At 39.2% G+C, this 23,460-nt stretch overlaps 1 protein-coding gene and 1 long non-coding RNA gene across 12 annotated transcripts in view; one reads left to right on the forward strand and one right to left on the reverse strand.

Moving 5' to 3' along the window:
- Positions 1 to 23,460, forward strand: part of LOC116749270 — a 44,846-nt gene that overhangs the window by 17,759 nt on the left and 3,627 nt on the right. Inside the window, exon 2 of one of the 2 annotated variants that reach the window (XR_004348556.1) lies at positions 20,734 to 20,849. This is a non-coding gene — a long non-coding RNA (uncharacterized LOC116749270). Of the gene's footprint in view, positions 1 to 20,331; positions 20,850 to 23,460 lie in introns of those variants that run through there. The other variant, XR_004348555.1, reaches the window with a different exon arrangement.
- Positions 17,919 to 23,460, reverse strand: part of KIF23 (kinesin family member 23) — a 34,382-nt gene continuing 28,840 nt past the window's right edge. For 5 of the 10 annotated variants that reach the window (XM_032623482.1, XM_032623480.1, XM_032623479.1 and 2 more), the window contains 5 exons: positions 21,148 to 21,378; positions 20,235 to 20,317; positions 19,985 to 20,063; positions 19,315 to 19,385; positions 18,162 to 18,559 (listed from right to left, as the gene is read on the reverse strand). In XM_032623482.1, coding sequence (XP_032479373.1) covers positions 18,544 to 18,559; positions 19,315 to 19,385; positions 19,985 to 20,063; positions 20,235 to 20,317; positions 21,148 to 21,378 — 480 coding nt within the window. In that variant the 3' untranslated portion in view covers positions 18,162 to 18,543. Of the gene's footprint in view, positions 18,560 to 19,270; positions 19,386 to 19,984; positions 20,064 to 20,234; positions 20,318 to 21,147; positions 21,379 to 23,460 lie in introns of all 10 variants that reach the window. The other 5 variants (XM_032623478.1, XM_032623485.1, XM_032623477.1 and 2 more) reach the window with 3 other exon arrangements.

Raw genomic sequence — 23,460 nt, forward strand, 5'->3', positions numbered from 1 at the left:
TGCCACCAGGGAAGCCCTGCGTTGGGTTTTCGTTGCTGCGCACGGGCTTTCTCTAGTTGCGGCGAGCGGGGTCTACTATTTTTTTTTTTTTTTTTTTTTTTTTTTTTTTAACATCTTTATTGGGGTGGGTCTACTCTTTTGTTGCGCTGCACGGGCTTCTCATTGCAGTGGCTTCCCTTGCGGAGCACAGGCTCTAAGCATGCAGGCTTTAGTAGTTGTGGCACACGGGCTCAGTAGTTGTGGCTTGTGGGATCTAGAGCGCAGGCTCAGTAGTTGTGGCGCATGGGCTTAGTTGCTCCATGGCATGTGAGATCCTCCCGGACCAGGACTCGAACCCGTGTCCCTTGCATTGGCAGGTGGATTCTTAACCACTGCACCAGCAAGGAAGTCTCTAAGAAATACTTTTTGAATTAAATTAATATTTTGTTCCCCAAGTTGTTTTATAACCGTAGTAGCAAAACCTGAACCTTAGAGTGTGAGAAAGGTAAATTGTAGACTCGTCTCAGTTATGAATGTAAACACATTCCAAAATAAAATATTACAGTCAGTTATATCTCAAACTGGGGGACAAAAGCCAAAAAAATTAATGAACTGAATCTGTACTGTATGTAAAAATATGGTATATCGTTACTAAACAGGATAGTTCAACATAATGAAATCTTTTAAAAATAATTCATTAACAAATTAAAGAGGAAATCTACATGAACTTCTTATAGACTCAGAAAAATCACTTGATAAAATTAACCATTCCCATGGATCGTAGAAAACTGGGGTAAAAGGTAAATTCCATATCCTAAGGTATCTACCAAAAATGTATAGCAGACATCATACTTAAAGATGAAACTTTTGAAACAAACTCTTTAAAATCAGGAACAAAAAAGGATGCCTGCTTTCTCTGCTTCTGTTCCAATTACTATTTTAGAGTTTAGCCATCTCCGTAAGATAATGAAAAATGTGTCTTTTATTTTTACTTGAAAACCGAAGGCACTTTCTGGCCAACCCAATAAAAGCCAAAAGTCTGAAAAAACCAAGTCTGAAAAACTGTCACAGCCAAGAAGAGCCTAAGGAAACACAATGACTAAATGTAATATGGTTTCCTGCATGGAATTTTGGGAAAGACAAAAGATATTAGGTAAAAACTAAGGAAATCTAAATACAATATGGACTTTAGTAAATATATCAATACTGGTTTATTAATTGTAACGATTATATCATACTGGTGTGTTAAAAAATAGGGGCAGCTTGTCAATCAGTGGGGCTTCACCGCTGGTTGTGGCCAGGGAAAGAAACAAAGACAGCCCTGCCAAAATCACTGCCATCCCAGAGTGACTGTGCATGCTCAAGGCTGCTCCATCTAAGAGCAACATTAGATATTTCACAATGCGGGGAGAAAACAGACTTCACTAAACTCATCAAGCCAACCACTAAACAAGTAAGCAAAAAGCCAGAGAACCAATACCTAGTCTTGGTATATTACCTAAAATGTCTAGTTTCCAAAGGGAAAAAAAAGAATACAAGACCTACAAAGAAAGGAAAACCTACATGTTTGGGGAAATAGCAGGCGACAAAAACTGCCAATGAGAACAATCGCATATTAGGTTTAATAAAGACCTTAAAGTAGCCGTTATAAATATGTTCAAAGAACCAAAGGAAACCATGCTTAAAGAAACAAAGGAAGAAGTGTTGACAGTGTCTCATCAAATAGAGAATATAAAGAGATTATTAAAATTAATGACTTTTTCAATAAACTTCAAAAATTTTCAATAAAGATATCATTAAAAAGAAAAAGAATAGGGACAGCTAGCTGTGAGATATGTGGGAACTCTATACTATCCTCACAATTATTCTGTAAGTCTTAAACTTTTCTAAAAATTAAGTTTTTATTTATTTATTTATTTATTTGGCTGCACCGGGCCTTAGTTGCAGCATGTAGGATCTTTTTTGCAGCATGCAGGCTCTTAGTTGTGGCATGCGGGATCTAGTTCCCCCCAACCAGAGATTGAACCCGGGCCCCCTACATTGGGAGCGTGGAGGGAAGTCCACCAGGGAAGTCCCTTAAGTTTTTTTTTTAAAAAATACTATAACCAAAGTGGGAAAAGAAAGATTGGGAGAAGATATGAGGCCCATAGTACCCAAAGGATATATAAAGTTCTACAAACCAATAAGAAAAGACTAAAAACTAGTCCTGTTTGTAAAACATCAAAAATTATCAGGTAAAATTGACTAGGGCTAAGAAATTTATAGTTAAACTATAAAAATGAGTCACAGTCATTAGCAAAATAGTTAACAGCTTTGATGTCAGACTTGGGTTAAAAAATCAGCTCCATCATTTATGACTTTGGGGGGTCCTTGAGCAGGTCATTAACTCTTTCCATCTATTTCTTCACCTGTAAATGATAAATAACACCTTTACAGGGCATCAGAGACTGAGCACCCAATTAACCACAGCTATTCTTCATGACTATTTAAGAGAACTATTTAAGCAAAACATCAACTGCCCATGCATTTCCCTTTATTTTGTGTAGTTCAGGGGCTTACTAGATTCAACATACTGTTCAGACAAATTCTACTACCCCACATTCCCGTATCATAGTAAAAACTTCTTGTTAAGATGTATTTCACAGGAATTCCCTGGCGGTCCAGTGATTAGGACTCCACACTTCTGCTGGGGACCCAGGTTTCATCCCTGGTCAGGGAACTGAGATCCCAAAAGCCACGTGGCGTGACCAAAAAAAAAAGTATTTCAAAAGACTAAGCAATAGGATATTTTTTTAAAATAAAAATAGTCAGGGGCTTCCATGGTGGCGCAGTGGTTCAGAGTCCGCCTGCTGATGCAGGGGACGCAGGTTCGTGCCCCGGTTCAGAAGGATCCCGTGTGCCATGGAGCAGCTGGCCCCGTGAGCCATGGACGCTGGGCCTGCACGTCCGGAGACTGCGCTCCGCGGCAGGAGAGGCCACATCAGTGAGAGGCCCACGTACTGCCAAAAAAAAAAAAGTCAAGAAATAGATGAAATACAGTAGCATCTATTGAGAGAGATGCTGTGAAGCATTCTAGAAACACACCTATGACACTGCTTACTACTATACTATTAGTGACAAGAAAGTGGATTTTGTCTTTTTCCTTAACCTTTGAATCTGCGTTTGGCTAGGACTAATATCATGCCTTCACTATTAATAAAAAAACAGATAAACTATAATTTTAGTAATAAAAAAGTTAAGCCTCAAAAAAAAAAAAAAACTAAGAGAAAAATGTATGTTCACCCAGATAAGAATGGATATTTCGCCATGATGTTCAATAGTACTTCTAATTTATGTTGTCCCCAAACCTTGTTTTTTGTTGAAGTGTCTAGAAGAGCATACTTATACATATGTATTATGGTTGTCAGGCAATTCGTTGAATTTGTGAATTCAGTGGCAAATTATTTTATATTATCTAGTGCTTTCTTTTTTTTTTACAATTGCAAAAATCTATTTTTTATTGAAATATATTTGACATATAACATTGTGTAATTTTAAGGCGTTCAACACCTTATAATGTATAGTTAGATCATTCATATATTATAATATTGCCATTGTAGCAATACTTAGCATCTGTATCACATTTCATAATTATTCTTTCTTTTTACTAGTTGGAATAATCAAGTTCTAGTCTCTTAGGAGGTTTGATGTTTATAATACAGTATTGTTGTCTATATTCAGTGTACTGTGCATTATATTTCTAGGGCTTATTTATACTTGTTGCAGGTAAACTTAACATCTTTCCTGTCCTCCGTAACCACCATATTACTCTCAAGTTTTACAAGTTTGGCTTTTTAAAATTCCACATATAAGTGACATTAGACAGTACTTGTCTAACTTATCTCGCTTAGCAAAATATGCTCAGGGTTTATCCATGTTGTCTCAAGTGGCAAGATTTTATTCCTTTTCATAGTTGAGTAATATTCCATTGTTATTATACATAACACATTTTCTTTGTCCATTCATTCGTTGGTGGACACTTAGGTTGTTTCCATATCTTGGCTATTGTAAATAATGCTGCAGTGAACATGGAGGTGTAGATATCTTTTCAAGGTAGCATTTTCGTTGTCTTCAGTTAGATACCTAGAAGTACTTGTGTATTATTTATCTTTGATGTCTGGATCATATGGGGGTTCTACTTTTAATTTTTTGAGGAACCTTCATACTGTTTTCCATAGTGCCTGCACCATTTACATTCCCACTGACAGTGCGTAAGGGTTCCCTTTTCTTCACATCCTTGCCAGCACTTGTTATCTCTTGTCTTCTTGATGATTGTCATTCTTAATAGGCATGAGGTGATAGCTCACTGTGATTTTAATTCACATTTCCCTGATGATTAGTGATATTGAGCATCTTTTCATGAACCCATTGACCAGTTGAAAGTATTCTTTGAAAAAAAATGTCTGTTCTTCTCACTTTTTAATCAGATTGGGGTTTTTTGTTTGTTTTTCTGATATTGAGTTGTATGAGTTTTTAAAATATGTTTTGGATATTAACCCTTTATCTGATACATAGTTTGTAAAAATTTTCTCTCATTTTGTAGGTTGCCTTTTCATTTTGTTAATTGTACTTTACTGTGCAAACGCTTTTAAGCTTGATGTACTCACATTTGTTGATTGTTGATTTTTGCTTTTGTTGTTTGTACTTTTGTTGTCATATCCAAAAAAATCAATGCCAAAACCAGTGTTGAGAAACTTCTTCCCTATGTTTCATTCTAGGAGTTTTATAGTATAAGATCTTATGTTTGAATTTGTGATACATTTTGAGTTAATTTTTGTGAGTGGTGTAAGGTATGGGTTTAATTTCATTGCTAGACATATGTTAATCCAGTTTCCTAGCACCATTTGTTGAAGAAACTGTCTTCTCCACTTTGGGTGCTCTTGGCTCCCTTGTTGAATATTAGTTGACCATATAGGCTGGGGTTAATTCTGGGCTCTTTATTCTGTTCTTGGTCTATGTGTCTATTTTTGTGCCAGTACCATACTGTTTTTATTACTGTAGCTTTGTAGTACAGTTTGAAATCAGGAAGTGTGTGATACCTCCAGGTTTGTTCTTTTTCTTCAGGATTACTTTGGCTATTTGCGGTCTTTTGTGGTTCCATACAAATTTTAGGATTTTTTTTCTATTTCTGTGAAGAATACTGTTGATATTTTGATGGGGATTGCATTGAATCTATAGATGGTCTTGAATATTATAGACATTTTAGTGATATTCTCATCCATGAGCACAGATATTTTTCTATTTGTTATGTCTTCTTTGCTTTCTTTCAGCAGTCTTATAATTTTTGTTGTACATATCTTTCACTTCCTTGACTAAATTTATTCCTGGGACTTACCTGGTAGTCCATTGGTTAAGACTGTGCACTTCCACTGCAGGGTGTGTGAGTTTGATTCCTGCTCAGGGAACTAAGATCCCACATGCCACGAGGCACAACCAAAAAAATTTAAACAAAAAACAAGGCAAAGGGGGAAGATGGCGGAAGAGTAAGACACAGAGATCACCTTCCTCCCCACAGATACATCAGAAATACATGTACACTTGGAACATCTCCTACAGAACACGTACTGAACACTGGCAGAAGACCTCAGACCTCCCCAAAGGCAAGAAACTCCCCACGTACCTGGGTAGGGCAAAAGAAAAAAGAATAAACAGAGACAAAAGAATAGGGACGGGACCCGCACCAGTGGGAGGGAGCTGTGAAGGAGGAAAGGTTTCCACACACTAGGAGCCCCTTCGCGGGCGGAGACTGTGGGTGGCGGAGGCTGGGAGCTTCAGAGCCACGGAGGAGAGCACAGCAACAGGGGTGCAGAGGGCAAAGCAGAGAGATTCCTGCACAGAGGATCGGAGCTGACCAGTACTCACCAGCCCGAGAGGCTTGTCTGCTGACCCGCTGGCGTGGGCGGGGCTGGGAGCTGAGGCTCCGGCTTCGGTCGGAGCGCAGGGAGAGGACTGGGGTTGGCTGTGTGAACACAGCCTGAAGGGGGTTAGTGCGCCACAGCTAGCCGGACGGACTCCGGGGAAAAGTCTGGACCTGCCAAAGAGGCAAGAGACTTTTTCTTCCCTCTTTGTTTCTTGGTGCACAAGGAGAAGGGATTAAGAGCACTGCTTAAAGGAGCTCCGGAGACGGGCGCGAGCCGCGGCTAACAGCACGGACCCCAGAGACGGGCATGAGACGCTAAGGCTGCTGCTGCGGCCACCAAGAAGCCTGTGTGCGAGCACAGGTCACTGTCCACACCTCCCCTCCTGGGAGCCTGTGCAGCCCGCAACTACCAGGGTCCCGGGATCCAGGGACAACTTCCCCTGGAGAATGCATGGTGCGCCTCAGGCTGGTGCTCGCCCCACATCGTGCCCCTCCCTCCCCCCGGCCTGAGTGAGCCAGAGCCCCAGAATCAGTGGCTCCTTTAACCCCGTCCTGTCTGAGGGAAGAACAGATGCCCTCCGGCGACCTACACGCAGAGGTTGGGCCAAATCCAAAGCTGAGCCGCGGGAGCTGTGCAAAGAAGAGAAAGGGAAATCTCTTCCAACAGCCTGAGGAGCAGCAGATTAAATCTCCACAATCAACTTGATGTACCCTGCATCTGTGGAATACCTGAATAGACAACGAATCATCCCAAATTTAGGAGGTGGACTTTGAGAGCAAGATTTATTATTTTTTCCCTTTTTCCTCTTTTTGTGAGTGTGTATGTATATGCATCTGTGTAAGATTTCATCTGTATAGCTTCGCTTTCACCATTTGTCCTAGGGTTCTATCCATCTGTTTGTTTGTTTTGTTTTGTTTTACTTTAAAAAAATTTTTTTCTTAATAATTATTTTTTATTTTAATAACTTAATTTTATTTTATCTTTATTTTCTTTATCCTCTTTCTTTCTTTATTTCTTGCTACTTTTTCTCCCTTTTATTCTGAGCCGTGTGGATGAAAGGCTCTTGGTGCTGCAGCCAGGAGTCAGTGCTGTGCCTCTGAAGTGGGAGAGTCAACTTCAGGACACTGGTTCACGAGAGACCTCCCAGCTTCACGTAATATCAAACGGTGAAAATCTCCCAGAGATCTCCATCTCAACACCAACACCCAGCTTCACTCAACAACCAGCAAGCTACAGTGCTGGACAACCCTATGCCAAACAACTAGCAAGACAGGAACACAACCACACCCATTAGCAGAGAGGCTGCCTAAAATCATAATAAGTCCACAGACACCCCAAAACACACCACCAGACGTGGATCTGCCCACCAGAAAGACAACATTCAGCCTCATCCACCAGAACACAGGCACTAGTCCCCTCCACCAGGAAACCTACACAACCAACTGAACCAACCATAGCCACTGGGGACAGACAGCAAAAACAACGGGAACTACGAACCCGCAGCCTGCAAAAAGGAGACCCCAAACACAGTAAGATAAGCAAAATGAGAAGACAGAAAAACACACAGCAGATGAAGGAGCAAGATGAAAACCCACCAGACCTAACAAATGAAGAGGAAATAGGCAGTCTACCTGAAAAAGAATTCAGAATAATGACAGTAAACATGATCCAAAATCTTGGAAATAGAATAGACAAAATGCAAGAAACGTTTAACAAGGACCTAGAAGAACTAAAGATGAAACAAGCAACGATGAACAACACAATAAATGAAATTAAAAATACTCTAGAAGGGATCAATAGCAGAAAAACTGAGGCAGAAAAACGGATAAGTGACCTGGAAGATAAAATAGAGGAAATAACTACTGCAGAGCAGAATGAAGAAAAAAGAATGAAAAGAACTGAGGACAGTCTCAGAGACCTCTGGGACAACATTAAATGCACCAACATTCGAATTATAGGGGTTCCAGAAGAAGAAGAGAAAAAGAAAGGGACTGAGAAAATATTTGAAGAGATTATAGTTGAAAACTTCCCTAATATGGGAAAGGAAATAGTTAATCAAGTCCAGGAAGCACAGAGAGTCCCATACAGGATAAATCCATGGAGAAACACGCCAAGACACATATTAATCAAACTGTCAAAAATAAATACAAAGAAAACATTAAAAGCAGCAAGGGAAAAACAACAAGTAACACACAAGGGAATCCCCATAAGGTTAACAGCTGATCTTTCAGCAGAAACTCTGCAAGCCAGAAGGGACTGGCAGGACTGTATTTAAAGTGATGAAGGAGAAAAACCTAAAACCAAGATTACTCTACCCAGCAAGGATCTCATTCATATTTGAGGGAGAAATTAAAACCTTTACAGACAAGCAAAAGCTGAGAGAGCTCAGCACCACCAAACCAGCTTTACAGCAAATGCTAAAGGATCTTCTCTAGGCAGGAAACACAAGAGAAGGAAAAGACTTACAGTAACAAACCCAAAACAATTAAGAAAACGGGAATAGGAACATACATATCGATAATTACCTTAAGTGTAAACGGATTAAATGCTCCCACCAAAAGACACAGACTGGCTGAATGGATACAAAAACAAGACCCATATATATGCTGTCTACAAGAGACCCACTTCAGACCTAGAGACACATAAAGACTGAAAGTAAGGGGATGGAAAAAGATATTCCATGTAAATGGAAACCAAAAGAAAGCTGAGTAGCAATTCTCATATCAGACAAAATAGACTTTAAAAAAAAGACTATTAGAAGAGACAAAGAAGGACACTACATAATGATCAAGGGATCAATCCAAGAAGAAAATATAACAATTGTACATATTTATGCACCCAACATAGGAGCACCTCAATACATAAGGCAAATACTACCAGCCATAAAAGGGGAAATCGACAATAACACATTCATAGTAGGGGATTTTAACACCCCACTTTCACCAATAGACAGATCATCCAAAATGAAAATAAATAAGGAAACACAGGCTTTAAATGATACATTAAATAAGATGGACTTAATTGATACTTATAGGACATTCCATCCAAAAACAACAGAATACACATTTTACTCAAGTGCTCATGGAACATTCTCCAGGATAGATCAGATCTTGGGTCACAAATCAAGCCTTGGTAAATTTAAGAAAATTGAAATTGTATCAAGTGTCTTTTCTGACCACAACGCTATGAGACTAGATATCAATTACAGGAAAAGATCTGTAAAAAATACAAAGACATGGAGGCTAAACAATACACTACTTAATAACGAAGTGATCACTGAAGAAATCAAAGAGGAAATAAAAAGTACCTAGAAACAAATGACAATGGAGACACGACGACCCAAAACCTATGGGATGCAGCAAAAGCAGTTCTAAGAGGGAAGTTTATAGCAAGACAATCCTATGTTAAGAAACAGGAAACATCTCAAATAAACCACCTAACCTTGCACCTGAAGCAATTAGAGAAAAAACAAAACCCCAAAGTTAGCAGAAGGAAAGAAATCATAAAAATCAGACCAGAAATAAATGAAAAAGAAATGAAGGAAACGATAGCAAAGATCAATAAAACTAAAAGCTGGTTCTTTGAGAAGATAAACAAAATTGATAAACCATTAGCCAGACTCATCAAAAAAAAAAAAAGGGAGAAGACTCAAATCAATAGAATTAGAAATGAAAAAGGAGAGGTAACAATTGACACTGCAGAAATACAAAAGATCATGAGAGATTACTACAAGCAACTCTATGCCAATAAAATGGACAACCTGGAAGAAATGGACAAATTCTTAGAAATGCACAACGTGCCAAGGCTGAATCAGGAAGAAATAGAAAATGTGAACAGACCAATCACAAGCACTGAAATTGAAACTGTGATTAAAATTCTTCCAACAAACAAAAGCCCAGGACCAGATGGCTTCACAGGCGAATTCTATCAAACATTTAGAGAAGGCCTAACACCTATCCTTCTGAAACTCTTCCAAACTATAATAGAGGGAGGAACACTCCCAAATTCATTCTACGAGGCCACCATCACCCTGATAACAAAACCAGACAAGGATGTCACAAAGAAAGAAAACTACAGGCCAATATCACTGATGAACATAGATGCAAAAATCCTCAACAAAATACTAGCAAACAGAATCCAACAGCACATTTAACGGATCATACACCATGATCAAGTGGGGTTTATTCCAGGAATGCAAGGATTCTTCAGTATACGCAAATCAATCAACGTGATACATCATATTAATAAATTGAAGGAGAAAAACCATGGTCATGTCAATAGATGCAGAGAAAGCTTTTGACAAAATTCAACACCCATTTATGATAAAAAACCCTGCAGAAAGTAGGCATAGAGGGAACTTCCCTCAACATAATAAAGGCCATATATGACAAAGCCACAGCCATCATCGTCCTCAATGGTGAAAAACTGAAAGCATTTCCACTAAGATCAGGAACAAGACAAGGTTGCCCACTCTCACCACTCTTATTAAACATAGTTTTGGAAGTTTAGCCACAGCAATCAGAGATGAAAAGGAAATAAAAGGAATCCAAATCAGAAAAGAAGAAGTAAAGCTGTCACTTTTTGCAGATGACATGATACTATACATAGAGAATCCTAAAGATGCTACCAGACAACTACTAGAGCTAATCAATGAATTTGGTAAAGTAGCAGGATACAAAATTAATGCACAGAAATCTCTGGCATTCCTATATACTAATGATGAAAAATCTGAAAGTGAAATCAAGAAAACACTCCCATTTACCATTGCAATAAAAAGAATAAAATATCTAGGAATAAACCTACCTAAGGAGACAAAAGACCTGTATGCAGAAAATTATAAGACACTGATGAAAGAAATTAAAGATGATACAAATAGATGGAGAGATATACCATGTTCTTGGATTGGAAGAATCAACATTGTGAACATGACTCTACTACCCAAAGCAATCTACAGGTTCAATGCAATCCCTATCAAACTACCAATGGCATTTTTCACAGAACTAGAACAAAAAAATTCACAATTTGTATGGAAACACAAAAGACCCTGAATAGCCAAAGCAATCTTGAGACGAAAAATGGAGCTGGAGGAATCAGGCTCCCTGACTTCAGACTATACTACAAAACTACAGTAATCAAGACAGTATGGTACTGGCACAAAAACCGAAAGATCAATGGAACAGGATAGAAAGCCCAGAGATAAACCCACGCACATATGGTCACCTTATCTTTGATAAAGGAGACAGGAATGTACAGTGGAGAAAGAACAGCCTCTTCATTAAGTGGTGCTGGGAAAACTGGACAGGTAAATGTAAAAGTATGAGATTAGATCACTCCCTAACACCATACACAAAAATAAGCTCCAAATGGATTAAAGACCTAAATATAAAGCCAGAAACTATCAAACTCTTAGAGGAAAACATAGGCAGAACACTCTCTGACATAAATCACTGCAAGATCCTTTTTGACCCACCTCCTCGAGAAATGGAAGTAAAAACAAAAGTAAACAAATGGGACCTAACGAAACTTCAAAGCTTTTGCACAGCAAAGGAAACCATAAACAAGACCAAAAGACAACCCTCAGAATGGGAGAAAATATTTGCAAATGAAGCAACTGACCAAGGATTAATCTCCAAAATTTACAAGCAGCTCATGCAGCTCAATAACAAAAACACAAACAACCCAATCCAAAATTGGGCAGAAGACCTAAATAGACATTTCTCCAAAGAAGATATACAGAATGCCAACAAACACATGAAAGAATGCTCAACATCATTAATCATTAGAGAAATGCAAATCAAAACTACAATGAGATATCATCTCACACCAGTCAGAATGGCCATCATCAAAAAATCTAGAAACAATAAATGCTGGAGAGGGTGTGGAGAAAAGGGAACACTCTTGCACTGCTGGTGGGAATGTGAATTGGTTCAGCCACTATGGAGAACAGTATGGAGGTTCCGTAAAAAACTACAAATAGAACTACCCTATGACCCAGCAATCCCACTACTGGGCATATACCCTGAGAAAACCATAATTCAAAAAGAGTCATGTACCAAAATGTTCATTGCAGCTGTATTTACAATAGCCAGGAGATGGAAACAACCTAAGTGTCCATCATCGGATGAATGGATGAAGAAGATGTGGCACATACATACAATGGAATATTACTCAGCCATAAAAAGAAACGAAATTGAGCTATTTGTAATGAGGTGGATGGACCTAGAGTGTGTAATACAGAGTGAAGTAAGTCAGAAGGAGAAAGACAAATACCGTATGCTAACACATATATATGTAATTTAAGAGAAAAAAAATGTCATGAAGAACCTAGGGGTAAGACAGGAATAAAGACACAGACCTACTAGAGAATGGACTTGAGGATGTGGGTAGGGGGAAGGGTAAGCTGTGACAAAGTGAGAGAGTGGCATGGACATAATATATACACTACCAAACGTAAAATAGCTAGCTAGTGGGAAGCATCCACATAGCACAGGGAGATCAGCTCGGTGCTCTGTCACCGCCTGGAGGGGTGGGATAGGGAGGGTGGGAGGGAGGGAGAAGCAAGAGGGAACAGATATGGGAACATATGTATATGTATAACTGATTCACTTCGTTATAAAGCAGAAACTAACACACCATTGTAAAGCAATTATACTCCAATAAAGATGTTGAAAAAAGAAAAACAAAAGAAAATTACTCCTCAGTATGTTATTGTTTCGATGCTATTGCAAATGGGATAGTTTCATTTCTTTTTCATATGTTTTCTCCTTAGTGTGTAGAAATCCAACTAATATCTGTATGTTGATGTTGTATCCTGCAACTTTACTGACATCATTGATTAGTTCCAACAGTTTTTTAGTAGAGTCTTTGGGATTATCTTTATACAGGATCATATCACCTTCATTTCTATATACAGGAAGAGTAACTTATTTTTCCCCAATTTGGATGCCTTTTGTTTCTTCGTCTTGCCTAGTTACACTAGCTAGGGCTTCCAACACTATATTGAATAAGAATGGTGAGAGTGGACATCCTTGTCTTATTCCTGATCTTAGAAGAAAAGCTTTCAATCTTTCTCCATTGAGTATAATGTTAGGTTTGCATTTGTTATACATGACCTTTATTATGTTTAGGTATGTTCCTTCTATACCCAGTCTCCTAAAGGTTTTTATCATGAAAGGATGTTGTATTTTGTCAAATGGTTTTTCTGCATCTACTGAGATGATCACATGACTTCTGTCTTTCATTTTATGAATATATATTGTGTTTATTGATTTGCATATGTTGAATCATCCTTGCATACAAAGCATAAATCCCGCTTGGTCATGGTGTACAATCCTTAAGAGTTCTTGAATTCAGTTTGCTGATACTCTCTTGAGACTTTTTGTTCTTGTATTCATCAGGGGTATTGATCTATCATTTTCATTTCTTGTGGTGTCCTTATCTGGCTTTGGCTTCAGGGTAATGCTGGCCTCATATCAGTAGAATCAGTGTGGAAGTGTTACCTTCTCAAATTTTTGTAAGAGTTTGGGAAGGACTGATGTTGATTATTCTTTGAATGTTTGGTAGAATTCGCCAGTGTAGCCATCTGGTCCTGGGGTTTTCTCTGTTGGGAAGTTTATGATTACAGACTTAATCTAGTTGGCTATTATTGGTCTGTTCATATTTTCTATTTCTTCCTGATTTAGTCTTTTTTTAATTTATATTTTATATTGGAGTTTAGTTGATTAAGAATGTCATGTTAGGGCCTTCCCTGGTGGCGCAGTGGTTGAGAGTCCGCCTGCCGATGCAGGGGACACGGGTTCGTGACCCAGTCCGGGAGGATCCCACATGCTGTGGAGCGGCGGGGCCCGTGAGCCATGGCCGCTGAGCATGTGCATCCGGAGCCTGTGCTCCGCAACGGGAGAGGCCACAACAGTGAGAGGCCCGCGTACCGCAAAAAAAAAAGAATGTCGTGTTAGTTTCAGCTGTACAGCAAAGTAGTTCAGTTATACATATACATGTATCTATTCTTCTTCAAATTCTTTTCCCATTTAGGTTATTACAGAATATTGAGCAGAGTTCCCTGTGCTATACAATAGGTCCTTGTTGTTATCTATTTTAAATATAGTAGTGTGTATATGTCAATCTCAAACTCCCAATTTATCCCTCCCCTTTGGTAACCATAAATTTGTTTTCTGAGTTTGGGAGTCTTTCTGTTTTGTAAATAAGGTTCATTTGTATCATTTTTTTTTTTTTTTTTTTAGATTCTGCATATAAGAGATATCATCTGATATTTGTCTTTCTGGGCTTTTAAAAGTATTTATTTAGGCTGCACTGGGTCTTAGTTGCAGCATGTGGTCTCTTAGTTGTGGCATGCGAACTCTTAGTTGCGACACATGAGCTATCTAGTTCCCTGACCAGGGATCAAACCTGGGCCCCCTGCGTTGGGAGCTTGTAGTCTTACCCAGTGGACCACCAGGGAAGTCCCTTTCTCTGTCTGACTTTACTCAGTATGACAATCTCTAGGTCCATCCATGTTGCTGCAGATGGCATTATTTCGTTCTTTTCTATGGCTGAGTAATATTCCATTGTATATATGTACACATCTTTTTTTTTTTTTTTTTTTTTTTTTGCGGTATGCGGGCCTCCCACTGTTGTGGCCTCTCCCGTTGTGGAGCACAGGCTCTGGACGCGCAGGCTCAGCGGCCATGGCTCACGGGCCCAGCCGCTCCGTGGCATGTGGGATCTTCCCGGACCGGGTCACGAACCCGCGTCCCCTGCATCGGCAGGTGGACTCCCAGCCACTGCGCCACAAGGGAAGCCCTGTACACATCTTCTTTATCCATTCCTCTCTTGATGGATATTTAGGTTTCTTCCATATCCTGGCTATTGTAAATAGTGCTACAATGAACATTGGGGTGCGTGTATGTTTTCAAATTATGGTTTTCTTTGGGTAGGTGCCTGGGCATGGGATTGCTGGGTCATACAGTAGTTCTGTTTTTAGTTTTTTAAGGAACCTCCATACTGTTCTCCATAGTGGCTGTACCAGTTTACATTTCCACCAACAGTGTAGGAGGGTCCCCTTTTCTCTACACCCTCTCCAGCATATATTATTTATAGATTTTTTGATGATGGCTATTCTGACCAATGTGAGGTGATGTCTCGTAGCTTTGATTTGCATTTCTCTAATAATAGTTAGTGATCTTGAGCATCTTTTCATGTGCTTTTTGGCCATCTGTATGTCTTCTTCGGAGAAATGTTTATTTAGATCTGGGTTGTTTTTGATTGGGTTGTTTTGTTTGTTTTTGATATTGAGTTGCATGAGCTGTTTGTATATTTTGGAGATTAATCCCTTGTCGGTAGCATCATTTACAAACCCCATTCTGTGGGTTGTCTTTTCATTTTAAATATTTTAAATATAGCAGCATGAATGCATCAATCCCAAACTGCCAACTTATCCCTCCCCTTTGGTAACTAGTTTATTTTCTTAGTCTGTTAGTCTGTTTCTGTTTTGTGAATAGGTTCATTTGTATCCTTTTTTTTTTTTTTTTTAGATTCTGCATATAAGTGATATCATATATTTGGAGTGATTATTGATGTCACTCCTTTCTGTCTCCTTTCTTTTTTTTTGTTTCTGTCTACCTTTGTAAAGTGGTGGTTTTCCTTAGTGATTTGCTCAGTCTTCCCCCTACTCCTTTTTTTTTTTTTTTTTTTTGTTTCATGCCTCTAGATTTTTGTTCTGTGGTTACCTTGCGGCTTATATCTCATAGGTAAAATAGTCCTTTTCATGCTGTTGATAGCACCTTGTTTTCATTCGCCTATAAAGATTCAACCTTTTACTCCTCCCCTTTTATACTTTTGATGTCCCAATTTTACCTCTTTTTATGTGTACTTTCATTGTTTTTTATGTCACTAATTAGCATCATTCTGTTTCAGCTGAAGAACTCCTTTCAGCATTTCCTGCATGGCAGGTTTTGTTTGTCTGGGAAAGCCTTTATTTCTCCTTCATAGCTGAAGGTCAGCTTGGCTGGATAAAGTATTCTTGGCTGGCCGTATTTATCTTCAACCCTTTGAATATGTCATTCCCCTCTCTCCTGGCCTATAGAATTTCTGCTGGGAAATCCACTGATAGCCTTGTGGGGATTCCTTTGTAGGTTACTTTTTTTTTAAGCCCTGGATGCCTTTAAGATTTTTTCTTTTTTTTCTTTGATTTTTGACAGTTTCATTATAGTGTGTTTTGGAGGTCTTTTTGCATTGAGATAATAGGGTGTCCTGTTAGCTTATTGGACTTTTATATCCCTTTCCCTCCCCAGGCTTGGGAGATTCTCAGCTATTATTTTTTTAAATACACACTCTCTGCTCCCCTCTCCCTCTCTGCTCCTTCTGGTAGACCATTATTCTTATATTTATTTTGTCGTCATATATGAGAGTTCTCGTAGGTTTTCTTCACTTTTTAAAAATCTTAGTTCTCTCTCCTCCTGAGTCATTTCTAAATTTCTACCCTCCGAGTTGCAGATTCTTTCCCAGATCTCATCTGCCTTTATTTCCTAAGCTTTCTATACATTCTTGATGTCATTCATTGAATTCTTCAGCTCCAGAATTTGTCTGGTTCTTTTTAAAAATTTCAGTATATTTGGTAAACAGCACCTTACATTCAGTAAATTTATTTCTATGTTCTTGAATTGCCTGAGTTTTCTTGTAGCTCAGCAAATAAATCCTTCATCACAGCTGTTTTTAATTCTTTATCAGGTCACAGTATTCTGTGCCTTTGGGTTCAGTTGGAGAATTAGTTTTTCTCATTGTGATACCATATCACTGTGATTTTTCATAGTGCTTGGTAAAATGTGCCCCTGCCATTGAGTTTGAAGTAGCACACATTTTTCTTTTATTAGTTGCTTACTTTGTTCAACACTGGCAATTAGAAACCTTGCTTTTATTCTCCAGAAGGTGGCACCATAGCTCAAGTTTTCGGTTTCTCTACCTGAGCTGGCTCTGGGGCTGTGCTAGGGAGTGCCTGTGAAAAAGCTGGCAGCAGAGCGGGCAAGTGTGGGCTCAGCACCTGTGGTTGCCCACAGCCTGGCAGGGAGATCCTCCATTGCGGGGAGCCCCCAGAGGGCCACGCATGGACCTCCTGCTGAAATATGAGGCAGACAGACGGCAGGGAGTGAGATACTCCAGTGCCCTTTGTTCTTGTCTCCCTCTTTCCACTTCCACTAGTCAGGCAGGTCGCTCCTGAGGAAATCGTGCTGCTGGAGAGAAAGAGGTTCCTCCAGCTGTGACCCGCCAGGCAGTTCCTTAGAGACCTCTGTGAGGGAGGTGGCTGCTGTCCCCGGCAGTGGACGCCCAGTGTGCTCCTGCTCTTTCGCTACCTCCAAACTGGTCTCCGTCCCGCTCCCCACAGTGTGCCGGGTTCTCTGTCGGGCTGGCTGGACCTCCTGTCCACCCAGTGCTGCACCCCCAGTCTAGCTTCCCACCGTGCCCACAGCGAGTGGGGCTGAGGCAGGCTCAGCAGCTCCCTTGGATCTGCAGCCCTCGCCAAGGTCCATCCATTCCGTAGCGCTTATCAGTAGAAATCTTTTGGATGTTCTGGTGTAATGTACAGAGATACTTTTGTTCAGTTATGAATGACCCATTCGTTGTTCCTTTTTTTTCCCTCTTTTATTTACAACTCACACTGCCATCATGCTGCCATCACTTGCTCCTTATATCTATGCATGTGAGTTGGGTATAATATCAATAATTTAAAATTTTCATACCTGGAGACTGAGTGCTGGTCTTGAAAGCCTAAGTTGAATGAAGTAAAAGGAAGATTCTAAATCAAACACAGTCTGTGTGTAAAGGATTGCCCAGGGGCTGCAGTACACCCAGTGGGCTGGGAGAATGTTCCTGGTTTTCAACAGAGGAAATAGCCCCTTTTGAAGCTGTTCCTTTGCATGCTGAAACAAGTATCCTCAACGTGGTGAGGGAAATTTCTAGTGCTTTCTTTTAATTCATCCCACAAACGTGCCAGCAAGGCACAATGCTAGGTTCTGGGACTAAGTGTTAAATTACTATCACACACCCTTGTATTTTAGTGCTTTTTATTTCAATTCTTTTGGTATATCTAAATGTCAGAAAGTACATATATACAAAATTCAGAACACCTTCCTAAAATGGTTTTAGTATTGGCCAGTCTCTGACATCTTTAAGTTTGAATAGTCAAATATATGTCTAAAGTGCATTCTTGCAGCTAATCAATAGCAGCGTTTGTTTTGTTTATAAACCCTTAAATATTCAGACAGGAAGTAGAAGAGTCACAATAAAAAGCAAAGCGTGATCTAGATATATTCTTTCTTAATCAGCCAAGACAAATACATGCATGAATTAGTTTATAAGTATACAAGAAATATACAAAAAAATAGCATTATAAAAAAGTTCATACGGCATGAGAAAGAGGTGTCTTTCTGTTATTAATATTAAATATGGCGAGGTGTATAATATAACAAGTTCGTAGAATCCTAGATATCTTTGGAGCCATAGGGGAATCTTTATGTAGGCCAGTGTATGATGACATACATATCTGAGGTCTGTGGTATTCAACAAAGCTGGAGTTCTACAAGATGATTCATTCAGAAGACTCCTTCTGGCATTGCTTTGGAGACATCACCAACACAAATGAAAATGTTCTTTTGTTATTGGGACTGTCAATTCATGGCTTCTTGCGCCTAAAAACGAAAGAAAATGAAAACCAGCATTTAGTGCTGAATTTTGCAATGAATCTCTAGGAGGGCTTTGAGAGAATTACTGTTTTATCATGGGAAGAGTTAAAAGTCCTTCTAAGAAAGCAAATAACTTATAAAATATGCTTATCTAGTATTTAATTTAAAAAACAACTTTCCATCTTTATATCCTGTTGCACTGATTTCCCAAACTGCCTAAGGAATACATGTGTCAAAAATGGACACATGGACCTGTATAGGTAGATATTTGAAAAGCAGCGGGTTTGATTAATATGGGGAGAAAAAGGGGCCATAAATTCTGCCATTCTGTTTTATTTTAGCGAACATTTTTTGCTGTAACAAGAGGGGTATTAGGAAATGGATTATAGGAGGAACTGCCATCCCTGACTCCAGCCTCCCCTCCTTATAGGCGATCTCAGTTCAGCCTCTGAAAACTTGATGAGCACAGGCAAAAATAGGAACAAGAGCGAATGTTCTTACAGCTCTAATTGCTCTTATTCAGCACCCCCCGCCCCCGGGTTCTCAGCACTGCTACTGCCTAGCGTAGTCTGCCAGTAGGGCCCAGATATTCCAACGGGCAAACAAAAACCACATAGGTCCTCTTAAAAAAAAAAAAAAAAAAAAAAGTGGTTGGTAGGGAGAAGGGGTGGTGGGGAGGGAAGACACAGAGAAAGGCCACACGTGGTCAGTACTCACTTGGGTTGTGCGTGGTGCTGATACCCAGGCCCCTCAGTACTCACTTGGGTTGTGCGTGGTGCTGATACCCAGGCCCCAGCTGAGACCCTGCTCTCATCTCTACAGCCACAGAACACTGAGAGAAAAACCACAGAGAGGAAAGATCAGCTCCTCTCGGCAGTCTATTAAACAGATCTATTTAGATAGATTCAACCAAGGTGAAATCCAACATTGCTTCCTAGTCCAGCACAGATACGTATGTTAAAATACCAATCAGGTACTTGAAATTTGTTTGATGTGCCACAAAAACTGTGAGGTGGAAGGGTCTTTAGAGATCATCCAGGTAAATCTCATTTTCTATCAGGAAGAAGAAAGTGGCAAAGGCTAGAGCTTGGCCAGCTGACCCCCACCTTCCCAGAATAACAGTTCCACAGGGAAGTTCTCCTGAGAAGATTCCCATCAGTTTGATGGGCGTTCTTGTTATTCTAGGGTGATGCTCTCTGATTTGATTCTTGGGCCCTATCCCTCTCTACCCTAAAAACGGGCTTTGAGCTAAAGAGCTCCAGTAAAACCAGAGCAGAAATACAAATACCTTCTCAGATGTGCTGGGGACGGGCCTACAGGCTGCACTGGCCATGTGGGATCAGACCTCAGTTGTTTGTTTCAAAGGGCATGAAAAGCTACAGCTGTAGGCCTTAAAATATGACATCCCTAGCAAATACTTTTTACTCCTACCCTTGTTTCTACGTCGGTCCATTCAGACTCTGTTCCATCCGGTTGGGCAGGTGCTATTGTGGAAGATCTTCGTTTTCGACTACAGAAAAAGGGAAAACACAATGCAACAGAAAATAAAAATAGGAAATATATTAGAAATAGGGAAATAGCATACATTCTCCTTCAGAGAACTGATACATTTTACAGGCTAGTCTGTTCCTCAAGAATGAAATGACAGCCCTCTAAAGAAAGGAAGTTGATCATCACTCACCCAGTTGGTGATTCTTGTTTCAAAGTCTCAATTTCAGTAAACTGGACGGATTGTCCACCACCCCTTGTTTTATAAACATCACCCTACAGCCAAGAGAAAAGGTCACCATTACACGTTTTTGTACATCCAAAGGGTAAACATACATATATATTTCAAATTAAATTTAAGACTCTACTGTTTTATGGAAACTGCCATCCACAAAACCAGATGGTGCTTGGACTGCTGGGTCTGTACCGTTAAAATACTTTAAAGATTTGTGTACGTATCTCTCACTAAACAAAGAAGTCCAATGTAATATAATTAGCAGCATTCTTAATTGCAGAAAATAACATTCCTTTTTATTCAACCTATAATTTAAAAACTACACTAGAGATCAAGAAATCTGTCAGAAATTTCTAAATGTTAGAAGGCAATATACTTTCTTCTCTGGATGTAGCCCTCCTCTCATATTCCAATAACAGTACAGTTGTTTTTGTCTTTGTTTTGCCACACTGTGCAGCTTGTGGGATCTTAGTTCCTGGTCCAGGGATCGAACTCGGGCCCTCGTCAGTGAAAGCGCGAAGTCCTAACCAAGGGCTGCCAAGGGAACTCCCTCAAGTGACAGTACAGTCAAAGGTAGGAGTTCTTTGTTTGGTTTACTTCTTAAGTAGGGGTTAAAACAAAACATATTAATTAAAAGTACATAATACATCTGGAGCTCCTCTAACAAACCCGAGGCTCTAAGCCTCATTTGACAGAAAGTCGCGGATTTAGTTCCAATTCAGCAGATTCATAATCTAAGTAGTTACTTTAGTTTTCTAACAAACAGAGGTTTTATCAAATACCCACTTAAGTTCCTGTTGACACAGAGGAAGAGTAAATGGTTTTTTGTTAAGCTTTTTGAATATTTCCTTCTCTTGTGTAAATTTTTTACCTTAATTAGCTTAGTTTCAATCTCCCCATCGGAGGCTAGTTCCTGGTGGGTCAGCATGTACTTCTCACACTTAGCTAGTGCCTTTTCATTTGCAACAGATACAGTGATGGCGTGAGGGACCTGTGGCTGCATGACTGTCTCAGTTTGCAGGTTAGAGGCAGGCTTATGAGCTACCCATCTGTCTCCCGCAGAGCGTGATCGTCTGTGTCGCAGACGAACTGGTGGTACATTCTGATCAGGTTGAAAGAGGAATCAAGAAACAAGCATAACCCAGAATTAACTTAAGGGTGCTATTAGAAGTGCAGCAGTTTGGGCTACAGTAGTTGGTGACAACATCAAAACAAATGCATGAACCTTTTCAAAAGCTAAACGTTACTCAAACAATTTGAATGTTCTCTTCGTATTTAAACAAAACCAACGAACATCTTTTAACACCAGCTTGTGTATATGTATTATATATTCTACTAGGGAGCTTCCCTTTCAACAAAGAATGGAAGGAAAAGTCCTGGTAATGCCGCTAGTCTTTCCTGCATAGGTGGTATTCAGGACAAGTAATTCATTTTGCATTCTTAATCAAAAACCAGTATTTGTGCCTGCTATTGTGAGGTAGTCTGTTAGGTCCATGACTATGTTAAAAGCTTCAGAAAGACCAGCAGAAGCCCTAAATATATCATAAGCCTCTAAACAAAAGAGAAAATACTCCTATTACAAACCAGGACCCTCCCCAAAGCTGATGGAGCTGTAGACTACAGAATGCTTAAGGGACATAAGGTATAATGAGAACCTTGTGTATAAAATGATTAAAAGAACGTAAATAAAATACTTCTGAGTACTATTAAAAATCTCAAAACAGAACTTTTTAAAAAGTTCAAAAGCAATAATGGCTAAAACATACCAACTTTTTCCCCCAAACGTTTCATAAAGGTTCCAAGAACTAGATATAGAATATACTGTCAGGTCAGCCTCTATCATACAATAAAAAACTAGATGCTTCCAGTAAAATGTTATATAACTTTAGGACAGTTAAATTTAGCACATTCAGCCTAAGGGGGAAAAAAAAATCACATACAGAACATAGTTAATAGTTTCTTTGTAACTTTGCAAACATCTTTCTGTTTACAAAACTGAAAGGAAATGCAACGCAACAGTCTGCCACAACCCAAATCCTTCAAAGCTGGTCAAGTACGAACATCTAATTTAAAATGCGTATGGGGAGAACTGAAGTGTTTTTCCAAGAAACAAATGAAGCACTAGTGACAAATCATGATACTAAAACATGGGCAATAGAGTTTGCCACTCTGGATGCCCAAACCTCACAAGCAGCAGGAACCTTCCCATTCTTAAAATAGCTTAATGTTGAAAAGGAAGAATGTGGCTCTCATGTCCTACCATTTAATTTAGCAAAGGTGACAGATTTCTCAAACACACTTAGCCATAAATACGTTCTGAAACAAGCTTTGGAAAGATGACAGTCCTTACATTATGAGATAAATGATATTTTAAATTTCTTCCTCAATGAAGTATTATAAATGCAGTCCACCTGACCTAATTTTTGACCAACAAACCTAGATGCATAGATACTAGCCTAAACTTTTCTCTGCTGCACTTCTAAAGAGATTTTGATTTCAAATGAAGTTAAAGGACCTCTAGTAAATCCTCTTAAATATCTCATAGCCAAATTAGATATTATATTAATGTTGACCAGGCATAAGCAGGCCTTGAATAGTTTTCAGTCTGTAGCCTTGCATGAAATAAGGGGGATTTATTAGAGTTGATCAGAAAGACCAGCCACCATGATTTGCTCCCTAAAAAGGTTTAAAGCAAAATCTGCAAAGAACTTAAGCGACTTTAGAATTATCCGTTGCCTTGGTAAATACCTTGTAATTCATCATCATCCCTTAATAATCAGGAATGCAGGCCACCTGAATGAAATTTTTTTGCACCCTAAATTATACAAGAAAATCTAAAGCAAATATTTACTGTAAGATTAAGTTGTTTAGAAGAGACATTCTTAAAGAGATATATTAGAATTTTACTAAATGTAAATTCACGATATTTGTCCACTTACTCAGATTCAAAGGAAAACTTTACCTTAATCCTTAAGAAGAAAATATAGACATGAATTTGTTTAAACACCCTTGAATGAGGCAGAGCCCTTGTAAATTGAAATAAAGGCCTTGAGATTAAAAGCAATGTATTGGAGATGGAAACCTTCCTTCAGCAGTTATAAAACAGCTGGCCTGGGCTCTTCAAAAAATAGTCAATGTCATGAAAATCAAAAAAGGGGAGGATGGACTATTTTATATGGAAAGA

This window comes from Phocoena sinus, chromosome 2 (genome assembly GCF_008692025.1).
Source record: "Phocoena sinus isolate mPhoSin1 chromosome 2, mPhoSin1.pri, whole genome shotgun sequence".
Classification (NCBI taxonomy): Eukaryota; Metazoa; Chordata; class Mammalia; order Artiodactyla; family Phocoenidae; genus Phocoena; species Phocoena sinus.